This window comes from Pteropus alecto, unplaced genomic scaffold (genome assembly GCF_000325575.1).
Source record: "Pteropus alecto unplaced genomic scaffold, ASM32557v1 scaffold76, whole genome shotgun sequence".
Lineage (NCBI taxonomy): Eukaryota > Metazoa > Chordata > Mammalia > Chiroptera > Pteropodidae > Pteropus > Pteropus alecto.
Window position 1 is genome coordinate 25,159,539 of NW_006443138.1, and position 17,782 is coordinate 25,177,320.

Genomic DNA, 17,782 nt, shown 5'->3' on the forward strand with positions numbered 1-17,782 from the left:
CTTAATATGATCCCATAATTATTTTCCTAAGAGGCTCCCATATGTGTTTCTTGGGGATTAAAAAGGCCAACAAAGTACTGGGCATTGCTGAGAAACATTTCATAGACAAAAATTGAAATCCTACTTTGGTACAAAATTTGGTGCCCCTACAGCTGATATTTATTGTAACCTTTGTGGGCAATTACTATGTGACGGTGACTTTGAGCTGGGACCTGAATGAGATCTGGCCATATACCCTGAAGACTGGCATTCTAGCAAAAGGGAACAGCATGTTTTAGGAAGCAACAGGGAAGCACATTAAGAAGGGTTGCCGGCAGATTCATTTCAGCTGACAGAAAGAAATTTCTCTTTCAAACTTAAAAAATATCTTTTAATTCAAACTACAGAAGAGAAAGTACACCCTTCTCTACCAAGGAAGGAGAAACCACGTGGAATTTAGAACATAGTGAACTACATAGATCTAGTCTTAAAAATTCTGGGCTCCGACTACATACAAGCTCTACATGGAATCTGATTTGTTCATTCATCCAGTCCCTCACTTGGTACCGGAGTCCAGTCCCTTAATTTTATAGAAACGGCCGAGGGTCTAACACGGTAAATGACCCGTGTAAGTCTTCAGCTACTTCACAGAGAGTTTTAACTAGGGTTCAATCAGCTCCGCCCTCCACATCAAAGACTCTAAAAAACAAAACATGATTCTGTGCACACGACTCCATCGTTGAAAAAGCCCTTTGTTAGCTGGGAAATGCCCCACCCCTCCCAGGCTCTACTTCCTCACATGCATAGTTATTTACTCAAAAGCAGTAAAATGGAGAAAACCAACCGCCCCTGACTCCCGGAGGGGAAGACGGAGAGCGGGCTTACGCTTCCTCCCAGAGCCAGCAGGGGGGGCACCAGGCAAGGTCTGTGAGCCGTGCCTCCCCCACGCCTCTTCCCGCTTCCTCTCCCAACTTCCCCACAGCCGCCGCTTCAACTAAAAGTGGCCATTGACCTTTTAAGCTTTTAAGCAGTGGTGCAATAGAATAGTATTTCAAAGGAAAATAGTTATCGAAATTTTGGAACTGGTTTTCCCGTGTTAATGGTTTGAAAAAGTAGGCCACATTTCGGGGGCGGGCGTGCAGGCAAGGAGATGAGTTCCAACTGAGGCCAGGAGACCTCCATTCGGGTGGAAGAAGGTGAAGGGTCCCCGGGCAGGAAAGAAGCGACGGGATCTTTCCGAATTCCCTGTCTCTGGGCGCCAGCCCCGTGGGAAATCGCAGAGACGCGCGCTCTCCAACCTCAGGCACCGAGGCTCACCGCCCAGCACCACCCGGGAGCGCCAGTGAGGGAGTTCTCTCGGCAGTCGGCGCAGGTGAGCGGGGGCCACTCGGCGGCCGGAAGGGGAGTGTGTGGAGCGGAGAGGAGGGAAGGAGCCGGGCCGGACTGGTTTGGGAGACTAAGTAGCACCGCCCGGGGGAGGGGACTGAGAGCGGCCAGCACCGCCTTAGGAGGCGCCGCTCTCCAGCCGCTGGCTGCCTTCTAGGACCTAAGCCGAGCGGACCGCCTCCGGCCGGCTCCCTCCCGCTGTCCGGCGCGGGCACAAGGGGCTGGAAGGGGGCCTTCTCCAACCCATTCTGGTGTCTTCGACGGGGAGGGGCCTTTGCGAGGACCTCCAGTCTCTCTTGCACGCCGCTCACAAAATGTGGGGGCTGGAGCGTCGCGTGGAGAAGGCGCAGAGGGAATGGGAAAGACAGCCCCCGCGGCGGGCCGAGGGGTCAAGAGTGCGGTGTTCGCTGGACTCTGGAGCACCCCGGCACGGATGGGAAGCAGGCTCTGGCCGCCGAAACGAGGACGGTGGCCGCCGGGGGCTCATCCTGCGCGTCTCCAGGTCAGAGGAGGGCGGGTTCCCAGGCAGCGACACCGCCCAGCTCCCCACCGGAGCGCTAAGTCCGCCTCCCCTGAAGCCTGCGCAGTAGCGCCTCGGCCTTTTTAAAGCAGTAGCGGGGGCCGCGGTCACGTGGGACGAATTCCTGGAAAGTTCCTGGAAAGCGGCCTCCGCAGCGGTCGGGCGGGGCGAGCTGGGAGAGCGGGCTAGGGCAGGAGGCGGGGAGCAATGGAGGCGCGTCGGGCTGGGAAGTCGCGCGCACTCATCGTTCCGGGGACAGACGTTTAACTCTTGCCAAGTCTCGGCGCCGCCGCGGCTCGCGGGTCTTGGGCTTCCCTTGAAGCATGAGCCACCGGCGCTGCGCGGGCCGCGGACAGTGCGCGCCTGAGCTCCGGGCGCACAGCCTCAGGATCCCCTGTGCCCACAGTCCGGGCACCAGAGGAGCTAGGGCCGGGGCTGGCGGCGGGTACTGGTCCGAGGATCCCAAAGGCTCCACCCTAGGAGGGTCGCTGGGGAGGAGGGCACCCAAGCGCGGCCGCGAGCGCCGGGCTGCTTTGGCTTCCGCAGTCGAGAGCAGCGGAAAGGAGGGAGAGAGTCTCAGCTGCGTTTCTGCCCCGAGGCCGGGCGCTGTTGCCGGCTTTCTCCGGTTCCTTCCCGGCGTCGAAAAGTCTCCGGAGTTTTTTTTTTTCCTTCCCCCTAAACTGCCATCCAAATTAATAATCCTCCTAATAACCTGATCTCCCGCTCCTCCCCACCCGCCTGCCTCCCGCCCTGGCTCCTTACTCCTCCCTCTGTCCTTCCCACCTCCTTGGTCGCAGCCGGAGGGAAACCCAGCAGCTCCAGGGTTGGGGGTGTCCAGGCCCAGAAGGGGGATGTCGGAGCCCGGGGGGTCTAGGCGATGATCCCCAGGGCTTTTGTTTGTCCCATGCGCTGAGGACTCCGGCTGCCCCCGCCGCTGAGCGGCGGGCTTGTCGCATCCCAGGCACCTCGTTGCAAAATTAAAAACTGAGGAAACGCGGGCAGACACCCCTCTTCTCCTCGATCCCTCCGGGCTCTCCCGCCCCAGGTCCTCAGGGGAGGCTGCCTAGTGCGGAGGCGGCAGCTGAGGCCGAGGTAAGGGCTCAGCGTTCGTTGTCTTTCGCGTCCCGTGGCTCTCGCTGCCGCCTGCTCGGCCCCGGCCCAGGCTCGGGCCCCGAACCCCCACAAGGGCTGCGCGCTGGGGCGGATTCCTCGACAGCGCCCGCAGCAACAGCAGCAGCGCCGCCTGGCCCCGGGAGCAGCCGCCACGGCGCCCCTGACCCCTGCTCCAAGCGGGCACCGGGAACCGGGGGGAGGGGCACGAGGCAGCCTCCCGGCCCGGGATGCGGCAGGTCGAGCGCCTCGGAGCTGCGGGCTGGCTGCTCCAGCTCCGGGAGCCTCGCGGCGCTTTAGGGTGGGAAACCAGGTTTGTGCGGGGTGCTGCTTCTTGGGGTTTTCTGGGCAGTGCGGAGTGTGGGATATGAGTACCAGTTTGGAATCCCTCCCGTTCTTTCCTTTAAACAATTTCCGACTTCTCCTTCACAAGGTCCTATTTACCACGGTGCCCGCAGGTGACTCTTCCAGTCTGCTAGTCTGAGATTTCAGCGAGCAGCCCTGGGCGGGAAGAGACCCGGTTCCCCACCCTCATCCTGTCCCTCCTCCCCGCCCCCTCCCTCTTTCCAACTGGCGTCTCGGATCCCTGCTCTCTCTTTATCCTTCTGTCTCTAGAGCTGGGCCAGGGCAGTAACTGGATGCTTGGGGTTAAATGGTGCGGGAGCATAGACGCGGAGGAGTCCCCGGGATTTTCCACGTTTCTGTCTCTCCACCCACACCCCAGCCAGGGGTCCAGTTTGAACTGACCCAACTCTACACTTTCTCTTTGCAGGCAAACTGTGGGTGACCGCGCCTGCGGGGGACTTTGCCATCCGTCCATTGGGACCTGGGGAGGAAGAACTAGCAGCTCCCCACCCCCTCCCCCTCCACCACCATTTTGGATACTCCGCAGGGACGCGATTTGGGGTTCTCACTGACTTCCAGGAAGGACGCTTGCCCCTCTCTGACCCCAGCTTGGGCGGCCACCTGTCTTTGCCGCGGTGCCCTTCTCCCATGACCCTGCGGTGCCTCGAGCCCTCCGGGAATGGCGCGGAAGGGACGCGGAGTCAGTGGGGGACCGCGGGGTCGGCGGAGGAGCCCTCCCCCGAGGCGGCGCGTCTGGCGAAGGCCTTGCGGGAACTCAGTCAAACAGGTAGGGAGCGGAACGGCCGCGACGCGTGCGAGAGGGGGTGCCTGCCCACAGACGCTGCTGGGGGCTGTGCTGGGGAGGCCCGCAGCTGGGAAGTGGGGCCGAGGTGGGAAGCAAAGAGGAAGATGGAATAACGTCCCCCTTGCTTCCCGTCCCCGCCTCAGGGCGGGGGACCACAGAGGATGCCGCACAGCCCTGGATCCTTGGGAATGAGAAAGGAAAGTGGTTCTCGAGAGACTCAGAGATCTGGGGGAGGGCAGAGCGGGAGAAGGGCTCCTTGGAAATTGCCACTAAGGGCGTTGAAACCGTGACTATTTCCGCCCTGCTCAAGGGTCGGCACTCGGGCTCGAACCCTAGCGGGACAAAGTGCCTGGCGCCTTCCTTTCCGCGCAGTGCGAGTGGACGCAGCGCTGCCTGCAGCTTCAGCTTCATCCGGCTCCCGGGCGGAGCGGCCGCTGCAGCCCGGGATCTGGGCGGCTAAGTCCAGGCACCGACAGATTGCAACACAGGCGGCTGCAGCGGAACCGGGAGGAGCGCGTCCTTCAGGGGCGGCGCGCCCAGGGTATTGCTGGTTTCAAGTGCAGTCCTGCGCTTTGTGCGGCTTGCTGTCGTCTCTCGGCATCTGAAAGTAGAAGAATGAAAAAAAAAAAAAAAATTCTGGCGAACTCTCCAGGCTTTCAAAATTTGGATTCTAAACGCTTACGTTTGGGGCAAAGTTGAAGTTTTGGTAGAGCTAGGGAGAGGGGAAAGTTCTCTCACTTGCGGTTGAGGTCTTTCCATGCGGGCCATGAGCTTTTTCCCCTCAGCCGAGGGACCGGCAGATTCTGGAATACGAGCAATTTTGGGGAGTGGGAGGGTGGGGGATGGAGGATGCATATTGTTCAAAGTTCTTAAATACAGAATGCCTCTTAAGCCATATTTGAAAACGGGATGGGCCCGGGAGATGGTGCAGGCAGATCAGATCGAAAATGCTGGGAAGACCGACGGTTGGGCTTGGATTTGGATTAGGGCAAAGTCCAAAAGACTGCAAACTTGAAGTACTAATTGTACTAATTATCAATTGGGGTTTCCCTCATTTCTCAATGACTGATAAGGAAGCAGCAGACAGAAGCTATTGTACCAGAACTGCACTTTTGAAACAAGTAAATGCAGTACTTTCCAGGGCTTTGAACAGATATGCAGCCATTGACAGATTGGGGAGGGTGGGGGTGGTGGACACCAAGAATCCGAAAAGTTACTTCTGTTTTTACTTTTGGAATTACTAGAGTTGGGTTTTCCACTTTTTTTTTTTTTAAAGGGCATGGCTGTTATTTCTAACTTCTGACTTATTCTGATTTACTTTAAATCTTTGATTTCACTCTAGTGCTGGAAGCATCATGCTTTGTCAGCCACTGTGTCATTGCAAATAGTCTTTTGCTTCGTTGGGAGAAAATCTTAACGTACTTTGAAGAACCGCTACAGAAAGTTACCACACACACAAAAAAAGAAAACTGGCTCACAGTTTGTGTTCATGATAACATGGACCTACATTTCCATTAAGTTTCTACCAAAAGTATTTATGGTAGCCTCTGGTAAACTTTCACTCACGCACTTCTTTTTAGAGCTGGAAAAATTGTTGTCAAGTACTTTGCCCTATTTAAAGCATTCTTTATAATAACTATTTTTACCCTCTTTTCTTTTTCTTTTTGAACAAAAACCCCAGGTTGGTACTGGGGAAGTATGACTGTTAACGAAGCCAAAGAAAAATTAAAAGAGGCACCAGAAGGAACTTTCTTGATTAGAGATAGTTCGCATTCAGACTACCTACTAACAATATCTGTTAAAACATCAGCCGGACCAACTAATCTGCGAATCGAATACCACGATGGGAAATTCAGATTGGACTCTATCATATGTGTCAAGTCCAAGCTTAAACAGTTTGACAGTGTGGTTCATCTGATCGACTACTATGTTCAGATGTGCAAGGATAAGCGGACGGGCCCAGAAGCCCCCCGGAATGGCACTGTTCACCTTTATCTGACCAAACCGCTCTACACATCAGCACCACCTCTGCAGCATCTCTGTAGACTCACCATTAACAAATGTACCGGTACCATCTGGGGACTGCCTTTACCAACAAGACTAAAAGATTACTTGGAAGAATATAAATTCCAGGTATAAGTGTTTCTCTTTTTCTAAACATGCCTCATATAGAGTATCTCCGAATGCAGCTATGTAAAAAGAGAACCAAAACTTGACTGCTCTGAATAACTACATGGAATTCTTAAGAACAGCTGAAGTCAATTTAATTTAAATGTGTGATGAGATAGCTAGGTAGTTAAAGTTCCCCCAGATATTTTCACCTGAGTAATGCCTCCCTTCCTATGGCTGAACAAGACCAGTTGATCCTTTTAAGTTAAAAATTAAATGTCCCAAGTAAAGGCTGAAGTAACATTTTATCAATGCCGTTCCTTTCTTTTTGGTCGAACGTCTAAGTGCCAGTAGTAGAGAAGGAACTCCACGTGGGGGAAGGGAACTGACACAGGCTTAACTTCAATTTTATATGCCTGGTGATCAGAGTCTATTTTAGGACATTTTATGTTTTGCATTCTGATGTACCTAGGGGTTTTGTTGAACAGATATGCTTGTATTTATCCTTCATTTTATGCAATTAACCAAATCAACCAAAAAAAGTGACCATGAAATCCTGTATTTGTCTTTTTACTACATGTATGAACTCTCATGTGAATGAGTACTGTAGTAATCTAAAGGGAGCCTTACTTCAGAAATATTTCAAACTGGTGCAAACAGAAAAGACTTTGTCTTTTCCTTTAAGGCTAAAGACAAGAATGTCATGCTTTTACAGGTGCAACTCAATCCCTGTTAATAAAACCATGTAGATACAGACATTTTACCTTTTGAAGTAGCTGTGCCCCAACCTGTTGCCATGGATGTTTTTGGAAATGGCTTTAGAAATTTCCAAGTTGTCCTTGAATTGTCTAACCATGGACATTAGCAGTTGTCTCCCTTCTACCATGTAGAAAACTCTTACTTAATTTTCTTCCAGATATAGGGGGATACCTGCCTGTTTTTTCAAAGTGTTTATTTACTGCTGTTACTATTTGATTAGAATGTATTAAATAAAAAAAAAACCCTGACTTTTACAAGTTGCATTTAATTACTTTGAATCGTAGAGTACATACACTTTCATGGTAATAGAGGGTTGCCATAAAAACTTACATCAAGTGAAATAAACCAAATATGCAGCAAGAGGTAGAGCATTACTTGCCCTTCTCTGAAGTTGTGAGTCGTACTTGCCCTTTGCATTTCAGAAATCATGGTTTAGAAACTACAAGAATTGCCAAGTGGCCCGGTCTTTTACGAGTTGAATAAGCATAGCACTGATGCCCTTTGTAGTTCCAAAAACGTGTTTTAGAAACTACAAAAATGTGACATATCGGAGTCTTTTACAGGTTGAGTAGGCATAATACAAAATAAAAAAAGTTTTGTGGCCATTTATTTTTTGCCACATGGTCTCATGACCGTTGTAAATGCACCATCTTTTCTGGAGTTCAGACATTCATTTGCCACCTTAAAAAATTTTTTCCTGTACAGCTGCATGTGATGGTGTGTCACTAGGAAGGTGAACCTAATATATCGTGTGTGTGTCCCAAGTGAATTATGCTTGGAAGCATATAATTTACTTATAAATCATAGTAAAGCCTGCTTATCACAAGCTCATGAAAAATGATTTTGTGCCTGGAAAGAAGACAACTATGTGTGTCCAAACAGCAGAGCCAAACGAAAGATCACTAAGATGTCCCTTAGAATCTGTAGCCTAAAATTTACAGAAGAGCTATACTTTTAGGGTATATGATCGGGAGATAACCTTTTCATTCAGATGTTCAGGTTCCGTGCATTGCTTACCCTTTATCTTCACTGACAACAGTTTTCTAATGTGGGATGTTTGACTTCTTTGGCAAAACTTTTACATGGCCAGTGCCAAGGGATTTGTGGAATTTCTTTTAGGTCTTTGTTATTTCTGTTCCCATTGTTTCGATATTGTAGTTTCTCATTTATCGAGCAGTAGATGAGTGGGATGTGGGTACCCGTGGAACTGTGGAAAGTTCCGCATTATTGCTAGCAAGTGAGTAATTGTGAGCCGGAGGACAGTAAAGGCATCTCGAGTGTGCTGTGGAACTATTGCCTTACGTTTCAATCTTCCATATTCCAAGTAAGTTGATAAGCATCAGGAGACAGAGTCAGTCAGTCTCTCTCTCTCCCTCTCTCCTTCTCTCTCCTCTCTTCTTCCCTCCTTCCCTCTCACAATTACTAACATTATTTATTTATTGAGTTTAACGTGTGCCAGGTTCTCACTCAGCATTGTACATGCATTATCTCCTTTAATCCTCATGCAGCAGACCGAATGAGCGAAGTTCAGTTCACAGGAGGTACGCCTTCTGATTTGTGAGTGAGGAGTCATTCCAGGAATATCCTAGCCTTTTTTATTCCTGGAGAGGAATTACGAAGAGCAAATTGCTGCTATTTCTACATTGATCCAGACACACAAGTTAGAGCAGGCTATAAAAGGAACCTCAGCATTTTTATATATTTGCCTCAACCGGAAAAGTATAGGTGCCTTAATTAGTGTTGTGCTCTGAGGGATTCCAGTCAGCTGGGCCCAGTGGTTTTCTCCTGGTGTGGGGGGTGGGTCCAGAGGGAGTTCACTGTTTTACTTGGTGGCCAGTAAATGATGCCAGTTACCAATTATTGGTAGCCCAATTTTATAGATGCTTGAACAAAAAGGTTAAGATGTATACTGTCTAAATTATCCTCAACAGAGCCAAGAAAAATATCCAGGATTATGTCCCTATGCAGGGCAGTTTGGGACATTAGTGAGTGTATTATTGTTGCTATTGTTAAAGACTTATAAAACCCCACAAACTTAAAATACTTCGATCTGAGTTTCCACTGAGAGCAGAGTTGAGGCAGTAGAATTTTTCATTCCATCACAGGACAGAGGACTGCTTTTTAGGGTTTTTGGTTTTTTTTTTTTTTTTAGGGCTTTGGACAGTGGAGAAAAGGCAGTTCAGCTTATGAGCTGAAAGTTCTTTTTTTGGCACGTCAATAAGAAAGTCTTGACTTCATAGTAATTATGTAATCCAAATAGGTAACAGAATGGGACAGTTGTTTGGGAGTGTTTATTTTCTTGGGAAGGATTTTCTCTGCTTTTAGAAAATTGTACCCTGGTAGGAGAGTAGGAGACGGAGACGTCATCAAATAATCCATGGGGCAGAATGTCCTGAGACCAGGCTGTGACCTACTCAGTGTGGATACAGGCACAGGGTGGTGGGTGTTGAGTGGCTGTGGTTATATCTAACAGCTGGGCTGAAGCCTCTCTTGTCTCCCAGTTGTCCTTTCTAGCTTTAGAGCAAAAATGTGTCGTCATATATTTGTTTACTAAGAGGTCTGTCCTCTCTCCCCATTTTTAACTTCCTAGAATTTTAAAGCTTGAAACCACTTTTCAGATCACGTATTTTAGTTTCTTCATTTTACTGAAGATGACTTTCAGATCCCAGGAGGTCAAGAGATTCACGTGTACATGCGCACACAAACATAATTAATCCCGCAAATCAATGGCAGAGTTAGTGAACACATATTTTAACCTCAGGTTTAGTATTTGTAAAAACTGCATCCTACTCTTTGTTTAAATTGCCAGTACTCTTCCTCACTACACTGTTAGCCCTACAGTTCTTTTAACATCACATTTTTCCTCTCTGAAATTGGACAGCAGGCCTTTAGAATACTGTGTGGGATAATTCCAGTTCTTGGCTCCTTCTACCCCGCTCCAAATAACCACCTTCTGTTGGGTTTCTTGATGTCTCGATCCACATTAGAGTTTTGCGTTCATTTCAACGTTTCTAACCTATTTGCTGTTTTAAAGTCTAAAACCTGCCGTCCATGCTGTTTTATGATCTCATTTCTGCCTCGGCCAGATATGACTCACACACAACCGTGTCCGGGTGACTGCCCACCTCCTGTCCACACCAGTGGAGCCCGTTCTTTCTTTTGCCTGCTCGCCCGTGGGCATAATGACACAGTTAATTCCTGCCTTGCTTTCTCCCTTTTGTATCACAAAGTTGCCCTTTCAGCTCATCTGACACCACCCTGCTGACCATTTTGTATTCCAATGAAACAGTAATTATATTCTCCTTCATTTGAGTAATTGAGTGATTTAGGATACCTTAAGGTTAAATCTTTTTCTTAGTCTCTCTGATTCCTTTCAGGTTTTTAAATAAGTAGCCAGCCCGAAATATCACAGTTTTGGTATGTGCATGTTTTAAGTTTTTGTTTTAAAGCACCAGAGGCTCCTTCTTCATTGTTAAGTTGCACTTCATTTGAGTGGAATGGAAATATGTAAGAATGATTCTGTGATAGTCTTGTTTCACTTCTACATAGGCGTATTTTTCTTTTAGTCCCATCTTCACATATTTTTGATTTTTCTAATTTTTCTTCTATGTGGCTTGAGCTCAGGTTTTTTTATTACCAAAGTAAAGCAACAGCTGTTGCTACGGTAGCCTCTAAAAGCCCTGGAAGTCTCAAATGCCTAGATAGTAAGCCGAAATCATGGAGAAAAGCTGGATATTCCTTTCCGAAATCATGGAGAAAAGCTGGATATTCCTGCAGGAGCTGTGTCAACGAGAAATGCTGGATCAGACGAGTGTTGTCATAGAGAATGGGGTTCATGTCAGTAAACATTCAGTGAGCCATACAAATAAACCGATTTTATAGACAGTCTTGCTTGGAAACTATATCCTTAACTTATAGAAACTCCGACTTGCCCCAGGGACCAGAAGCACATTTTGTGAAGTATTGGGCATGTGGGGCTGCCTGTTAGAAGCAGAGGGAAGGAGAAGACAAGCCAGAGCCCTAGGGAAAAGGAAAGAGGTACTGCCAGCTGCCTTCTTCTTCTGTTTAAGCGTGAATACCACACGAGCCCTTTTTCTATGGTGGAGACAGGGAGACGTCATCACAGAACTTCATAAAATTTTTCTGTATCTCCACAGTTTCCAACTGTGTTAAGATAAAAATTTATATTTTGCTAAATGATTTTCCCTTCTGTCAGTTTGGTGTGCTTTTTCCTGTTTAGATTTTGGTCCAGAGAGCTTCTGTGTTATTTCTACCCAGAGAAATTGTTTGATTTCCCATTTTAACCTCCCCTCTGCCATTTTGAAGAACTTGACCCTTCTTAGGTTTCTAGCATAGTTTCTTGCTTCTTAGGTTTCTAGCATAGTTTCTTGCTCCTCATTTCTATTTCCAGGTTGTGGCCATCAATTCTATATATTTGGTCAGAAAGTGTGTTTGCATTTTGCACATTTGCTTAGGGCATCTGCTTTCAGTTATCTGCTGTAATAGGGGCAGAGAGAGAATGGGGTAGTTGAAACTCGTAAACACATCCAGCTAATACTAGTTTCAACTTCCTCTCCTCCATTCAATCTCCTTTGCTAGAACCAGCAGGAAAATCAGCTGCTTCTCTGCTCTCATTTAATTTTCCCTATTGGGGCAATGAGGATGTTAAATAACAAAGTAACTAAAAAGATGGCAAGAATGAGAAAATTAAGGAGGATGGAGAATCAGTGGTGTGCTGAGGGCTCCTGAGTGCCAATTGTTAAATACTTCGGGATTTTGTGAGCTACATCATCATGAGTAAATCATTGTTAGATAGGAATCAGCCATGGTGAGAGTATTTATACCTCAGAAACTGGCAGACACTACAATTAAGCACCACTCCCCGATTCCCCACCATGATGTCTGGTTTAACAACACACCACTGAGCTAGGTGTTGGTTTCTCCTCAATAATTGAGACCTCACTAGAGTAAGATCAGTTTATTTGTATTCTCCTTGGTATCAAGTCTAGTGGGCAATTTGAGGAATGAATTAAAATATATATATATATGTGCGTGCCACTCCTTTATTGAGTTATACCACTGGTAGATCTGCCAGTCTGTTGATTCAGTGTCTTGTCCTAGTTACACAGTAGTATCTGCAGATATCTTTTCAGTGTTTTTTAGCAGAGAGAGGACCTTTTCAAAGTCATATGACTAGTGAAACAACTCTTTAAACTCTGATAGACTAGGGTCTCTTTTTTCCTTCCAGTTTTATTCATTCATTCATTTTATTTCATTATTTAATTTCCTTCTTTCTTTCCTTCCTTTTCACTTGATTTTCTTCCTCTCTCTTCTTTTTTTTCTGCCAGCATTTATTGAGTGCCTACTGTATTATTAACCAGGAATACAAAAGTGTAAAAAATGGTCTTGCATTGAAGGAGCTCTCATAGTCCACAGAAAGGGATGGAGAAGAGAGGAACTAACACTTACTAAACAATCTAATATGTTCTTTACCTTACATCGTCATTCCATTGAATCCTTGCAACAAGCTGGTAAGGTATGTATTTCCTCACTTATTGAAAATGAAACAGACTTGGCAAGAGAGAATATTCTGCCCAGTAGGTAGTGAGGTCATGGTTCAAACCCAGGCTTTTGTTGGGCTCTGCATCTCAGGGGACCACAGGAGTTTTAGCTAGATGAGCAGTTTGCTGTAAAACGCAGAGATTAAGGCAACATGGACAAGATGCCATCAGCCTGACCCGAAAGGTTGAAGACCTCAAAGGAAAGTGGCTTGTATCTGAGTACTGAAGGGCAGAAAGGAGTCTTTAGACCTCTTGGCGAGGAAGGTCCTTCTGTAGAATGGTTGAAGAGGAGGGTAGAGGTGGCCAGGGGCAGATCCCGAGGCCTTGCTGAAGAGCTTGGAACTTATCCAGAGGGCAGTGAATAAAAGCTTTTTAAAATGGATTAACTGAACGAGGTTTGTGTTTTATATCATCCCTCTGGAGGCCCTTTGGAAAATGGCTTGGAAAAAAGCAAGAGTGGAGTTAAGGAGACTAGTTAGGTATGCGCTGCTAGGTGTGAATGGGGTTGGAAGGAGATAGTGGCTGGGAAGAAGATTGAGGAGGGGTGCAGACATTGACTCGCCTTGTCTACAGGATCACACTTGCACTGGAGTTTTGGGCTTTGGGTCCCACAGATGCATGCTTCCTTTCGAAGGCCAGCTTCTACACCAGACGAGTTAGGGTAACTGGCAGATCCATTCCCAAGAAAGTAGAAAGTGGTGGTGCGGTGGGCAGAACCTTTACCCAGGAACTGGAAAACTTGGGGTCCACTTCTCCTTGTTTGACCTTGAGCCAAACATTGAATCTCCTAGGGCCTCAGTGATGCCGTATGTAAAATGAGGAGCTTGGCACCTTCATGCTTTTTCGTCATTCTCGTGAGGTACCCCATGTGCCCAGGTGGGAGAGCAGCCTCTCTCACGCCATGGTGGCAGTGGCCAGAGGAGAGGCAAGCTCCACATTTCTCTGGCATCTCAGTTTTGACTTAAACTGTAATGTAGATTTTGCCTCTATATATAATGTATTCTCATTTATTTTGAAAAAATAACTTCCTTTTAACTCTCGATTTTTTCACAGTTGGAGTCAGTTGACTCCATTTTTATTCTGGTAAAAATAATTTTGGTTTTTGTCTGGCTGTGGATCTTTGAGCGCTATCCTGCAATCAGAGTTTAGATCTGGATTTTTAAGATCTTGATTCTGATGGAGGAACAGGAATCTGCTTTGTATCAGCCATTATTACAATGACCCTTTGTTTGAATTTTCATTATCAAGAGACATGGAGGGCTGTTTTTGCTCTGCTCCCTGGCCAATATAATAGGTGTGATCCCAGAGGGTTGTGGGCAAATAATATGCTTTCGCAAGTCATTTTTCCCATTTATGTAGGTTTTTTGCCTTTCTGATTGATTGTCAATGAACAGGGATGCCATTGAGCTTTATTTTTCCTTTTCTCTGTCAAGCAATTCATGGTGGAGAGAGGGAGACAGATAAGAGAAGAGAAGAGAAAAGAAAAACACACAAACCCTGGACAATACTAAGGGAATTCTTAGATTCTTTGATAAAATGAAAAGAATCTTAGAGCATAAACAAACCTGCCTTAATCTATCCATCTTGCATATTTGCATTTTCCTGGGTCTGTTTTAAAGTGAGGCACTCCTCTGATGTTGGGGCACACTCTAGGAGGGTGGATGTGTGCAGACTTCATAGGCAGAGGTACATCATTGAGCCTGGGTTCCCAAGAGATCCGGTTTGCAGCTGTACCAGGTAGGCCATGGAATTCATGATGTTCCAGGCATGGCAGTATGGTGGCCATTTTATAACAAACCAATTCTTGGGCTTCCAGGGGATTGGTAAAAGCTAAAACATATAGTAATGCTAGGCATTGCACTTAACACTTAAAAAATATGACCTCATTTGGTGCTCCCAACAAACCTTGAAGTAGGTTCTGCCTTTATCTCCACTATAGAGATAAGGAGATTGACACAGAGAAATTTAGTGACTTAAGAGAGCTGAGATTTGAACTCAGACTAGTCTGACTCCAAAATCCATGCTTTTATTCACTCTTCTGTCCTTTTTATCAATAAGTTTACAAATGCTTTTTAGCTCTTGAGGCCTGCAGTCAGCATGTACCTTGATGTATTCTAGACATCTACCTTTTAGTCATATGCAGTTAATATTAAGAGGGCTATGACCCTGCCTGCTCAATTTGTAATTATGGTGTTATTAGGACTTTGATTTCAAAAGTAATACAAGATCTTCCCAAACCCTGAGCATCCAGCTTGGAAGGATCCCTTCCATCTGAATTTACACTACCCCTCCCTTCCTCTAATCTCCTTTAAGGACCTATCCAGTATAATCATAACCCACCATCTCTTCCCTATCATCCTTTCCTTTTTCTGGAGGCAAATTATACAAACAATGCATCAGTCATAATAAGCTAGGTTATGCTGTAAAACAACCCCAAACTCTCAGTGTCTTAACAACGATTTATGTCTTAAAATCACAAAGATTTCTGTCAAGTCACCAGAGAGGCTCTTTTTTTTTAGTCATTCCAAAACCCAGGCTGACAAAGCAGCCACCTCTTCAAAGGTGCTAGGGTGCTGAGCCGGTGGGAAAGGAGAAATCCAAGAATTCTGTTGGCATTTGAATGCCCTGTCACTTCTACTCCTAGCTCATTGGCCTAAACTCTGTAAAATGGTGCCACCCAGCCACAAGGGGGCCAAGCAGTCCAGTCCACCCCTGGAGGAGGAAAAACACAAGAAATATTTGATGAGTAGCAGTAATAACCACCACATATACCATGCCTTATATATCTTCCTTTTTTCTCCTTAGTTTGGCTAATTCAACCAGGTAAACTTTATAGGACACACACAGCCTCTTTAAATTCCATTCCTCCTTTCTGGTTGTCTTCCAAAACTTTTTCAAGTACTACAAAATAATTTCTCTCTTTCCTTTGTGTGAGCCATTTGTGAGTCAAAAGGAAAGGTCTCAAGTCTTGAAGTGAAAGTATACATATTAAAGAGCTAAGGCTGCTAACTTTGAAAGCTTTTGAAACAACCAGAGATTCCTTCTGATTGTCACAAATTTCTCTCTGGCTTCTTCACCCCGCTAAAACTCCACTGTCAATGTTCAAGACAAATAATGTTCACATTCACTTCTGCTTACTGTTTTGCTTAATTAGCTATACTGCAATAGTACTGAATAGTATTATTTTCTACCAATTTTCAGTTATACATAGACACAGTCAGACATATGAAAAATCAAATGGACTTTTGTGTGATAAATTGGGCACCTTATCATCAATTTAAATTGGCCTCTGAGGGAAATTGTATTTTAAATTCCAGACAACTGGTTTCTAAGCCCTGTTTTAGAATATAACATTCCTAGGTTGGGGTCTTTTTCTATAGCATATTTATGTATAATTAGAATACCAGGATAAATGCTGTGTTTTAATGGACAATTAACCTCTACTGCAGGAGTCCCCAACCCCTGGGCCGAGGACTTTTAACTGGTCCATGTTAGGAACAGTAGGAGGTTAGCAGCAGGCTAGCCAGCTAAGCTTCATCTGTATTAGCAGCCGCTCCCCAGCACTAGCATCACTGTCTCAGCTCCACCTCAGATCATCAAGCATTAGATTCTAATAGGAGCACCGGTCCCTGATGCCAAAAAGGTTGGGGACCGCTGTTCTACTGTATTCATGGGTTATCTTTGAACAAATTAGAATATATACTTAATTCAAAACTTTATGAACACAATTTTCCTTCATTCTCCATTTCACTTTTTCTACATTAACCCAGATTAGAAATTGTAGTGTTATTTTTCATTTCTCCCTCTTTATATTTATTTCTTTCATTTATTTAGTCATTCATTCACTCAATCATTCAACAGATATTTACGGAGCATCTACTTGTGTCAGGCAGAAGGCAAAGTTCTGGAGACAATTAAAAATGTCTGCCGTCAAGGAGATTCTGGGTAGTGGGGAGACACACATGCTAGCAATTATAGTGCAGGTGACCCTTGAAGTACACAGGTTTGAACTGTGTGGGTCCACTTATATGTGGATTTGTTTCCATAAATACTGTAAATGTATTTTTCTTATGATTTTCTTCATAACATTTTCTCTATCTTACTTTATTAAAAGAATACAGTATATAATACATATAACATACAAAATATGTTACAAAATCAACTGTGTGATCAGTAAGGCTACCAGTCGATCGGAACTACTAGCAGTTAAGTTTTGGGGAAGTCAAAAGTTATATGTGGATTTACGACTGTGCAGGTTGTGGGGGTTGGCTCCCCAAATCCCCATGTCGTTCAAGGGTCAACAGTACGGTAAGGTGATCAACATAATGAGGTATGTACAAAGAACAATAGAAGCAGAGATGAAGTGCCTAGGTCTGCTGGAAGGTGTCAGGTAAGGCATCAGAATGGAGGTAGCTTTTGACCGGGCACTTCAAGAGAATCTGACCTCAAGCAGGGTGAAGGAGTTCCAAGGAGAGAAGACACAATGGAGCTGTGAGAGAGCTAAGCTTACCATCCGGGGTGGAGTTTCAAATGCAAGAGAGGGGGCAGGAGGGTGGGAATAAGCCTGAGTGCTGAGCAGAGGACAGAGGACCAAGGGCTCTGCCTGCCTCGTAGAAGTTTGTATTTTACCCAGGAAATGAAAGAGCCATTGAAGACTTTTGAGCAGAAGAACGACAGCACTGGATTTGGTGGCAATGTGAAAAGCTGGTCTGGAGAGGCATGACCCTAGATGAGGGCTTCTTCACCCACTCCTTGGACTTGCAAGAAGTCCATGGATGGAATGCTTGGGATCCATGAACTTGGATAGGAAAAAAATTACTTTTTATTGTCACTTAACTCTAACTGAAATTGAGCATTTTCTTTAAATATGAATCTAGGCAGCAGATTATGGTAGAATTAGCAGATGTGAATTTCTCACCAATAGAAATCAGGCATTTGGATATCCTTACAGTTGTTGCAGATACCTCAAAGTGCCCTTTACATGTTTCACTAAACCCAAATTACTGTAGCCATTGAACTCACAGCTACATTTTGTTATTTAATAAAGAAGTACATACATTATTGTGTCACAACTTAAAAATAATTTGAAATGCGCGTTTTAATAGAATTCATTTTTTGTGATCTATGGATTTAATTTTATGATTTAAACACAGTATCCTGAGAATGGGTCCATAGTCTTTGCTTGACTACCAAAGGGGTCAAAAAGGG

General features: G+C 45.7%; 1 protein-coding gene across 4 annotated transcripts; it reads left to right on the forward strand.

The window, feature by feature from the left end:
* The first annotated feature begins 1,483 nt into the window (after positions 1–1,483).
* On the forward strand, positions 1,484–7,267 carry SOCS2 (suppressor of cytokine signaling 2). Of its 4 annotated transcripts, none has more exons than XM_006923832.3 (3): positions 1,484–1,867; positions 3,768–4,127; positions 5,827–7,267. In XM_006923832.3, the coding sequence occupies exons 2-3, from the start codon at positions 3,989–3,991 to the stop codon at positions 6,282–6,284; spliced, it is 597 nt and encodes a 198-aa protein (XP_006923894.1). In that variant the 5' UTR covers positions 1,484–1,867; positions 3,768–3,988; the 3' UTR covers positions 6,285–7,267. The 4 variants fall into 4 exon arrangements, with proteins under 4 accessions (XP_006923894.1, XP_015453917.1, XP_024896861.1 ...); XM_015598431.2 differs by lacking the exon at positions 1,484–1,867 and adding an exon at positions 2,098–2,330; XM_025041093.1 differs by lacking the exon at positions 1,484–1,867 and adding an exon at positions 2,368–2,977.
* Positions 7,268–17,782: the final 10,515 nt, after the last annotated feature.

What these genes read in the sequence shown, in the direction of transcription:
- SOCS2 (XM_006923832.3), top strand. Translation starts at nt 3,989, where the DNA reads ATGACCCTGCGGTGCCTCGAGCCCTCCGGGAATGGCGCGGAAGGGACG. An exon ending in GCGGGAACTCAGTCAAACAG is followed by an intron (nt 4,128 to 5,826) that starts GTAGGGAGCGGA and finishes CAAAAACCCCAG; the next exon opens with GTTGGTACTGGGGAAGTATG.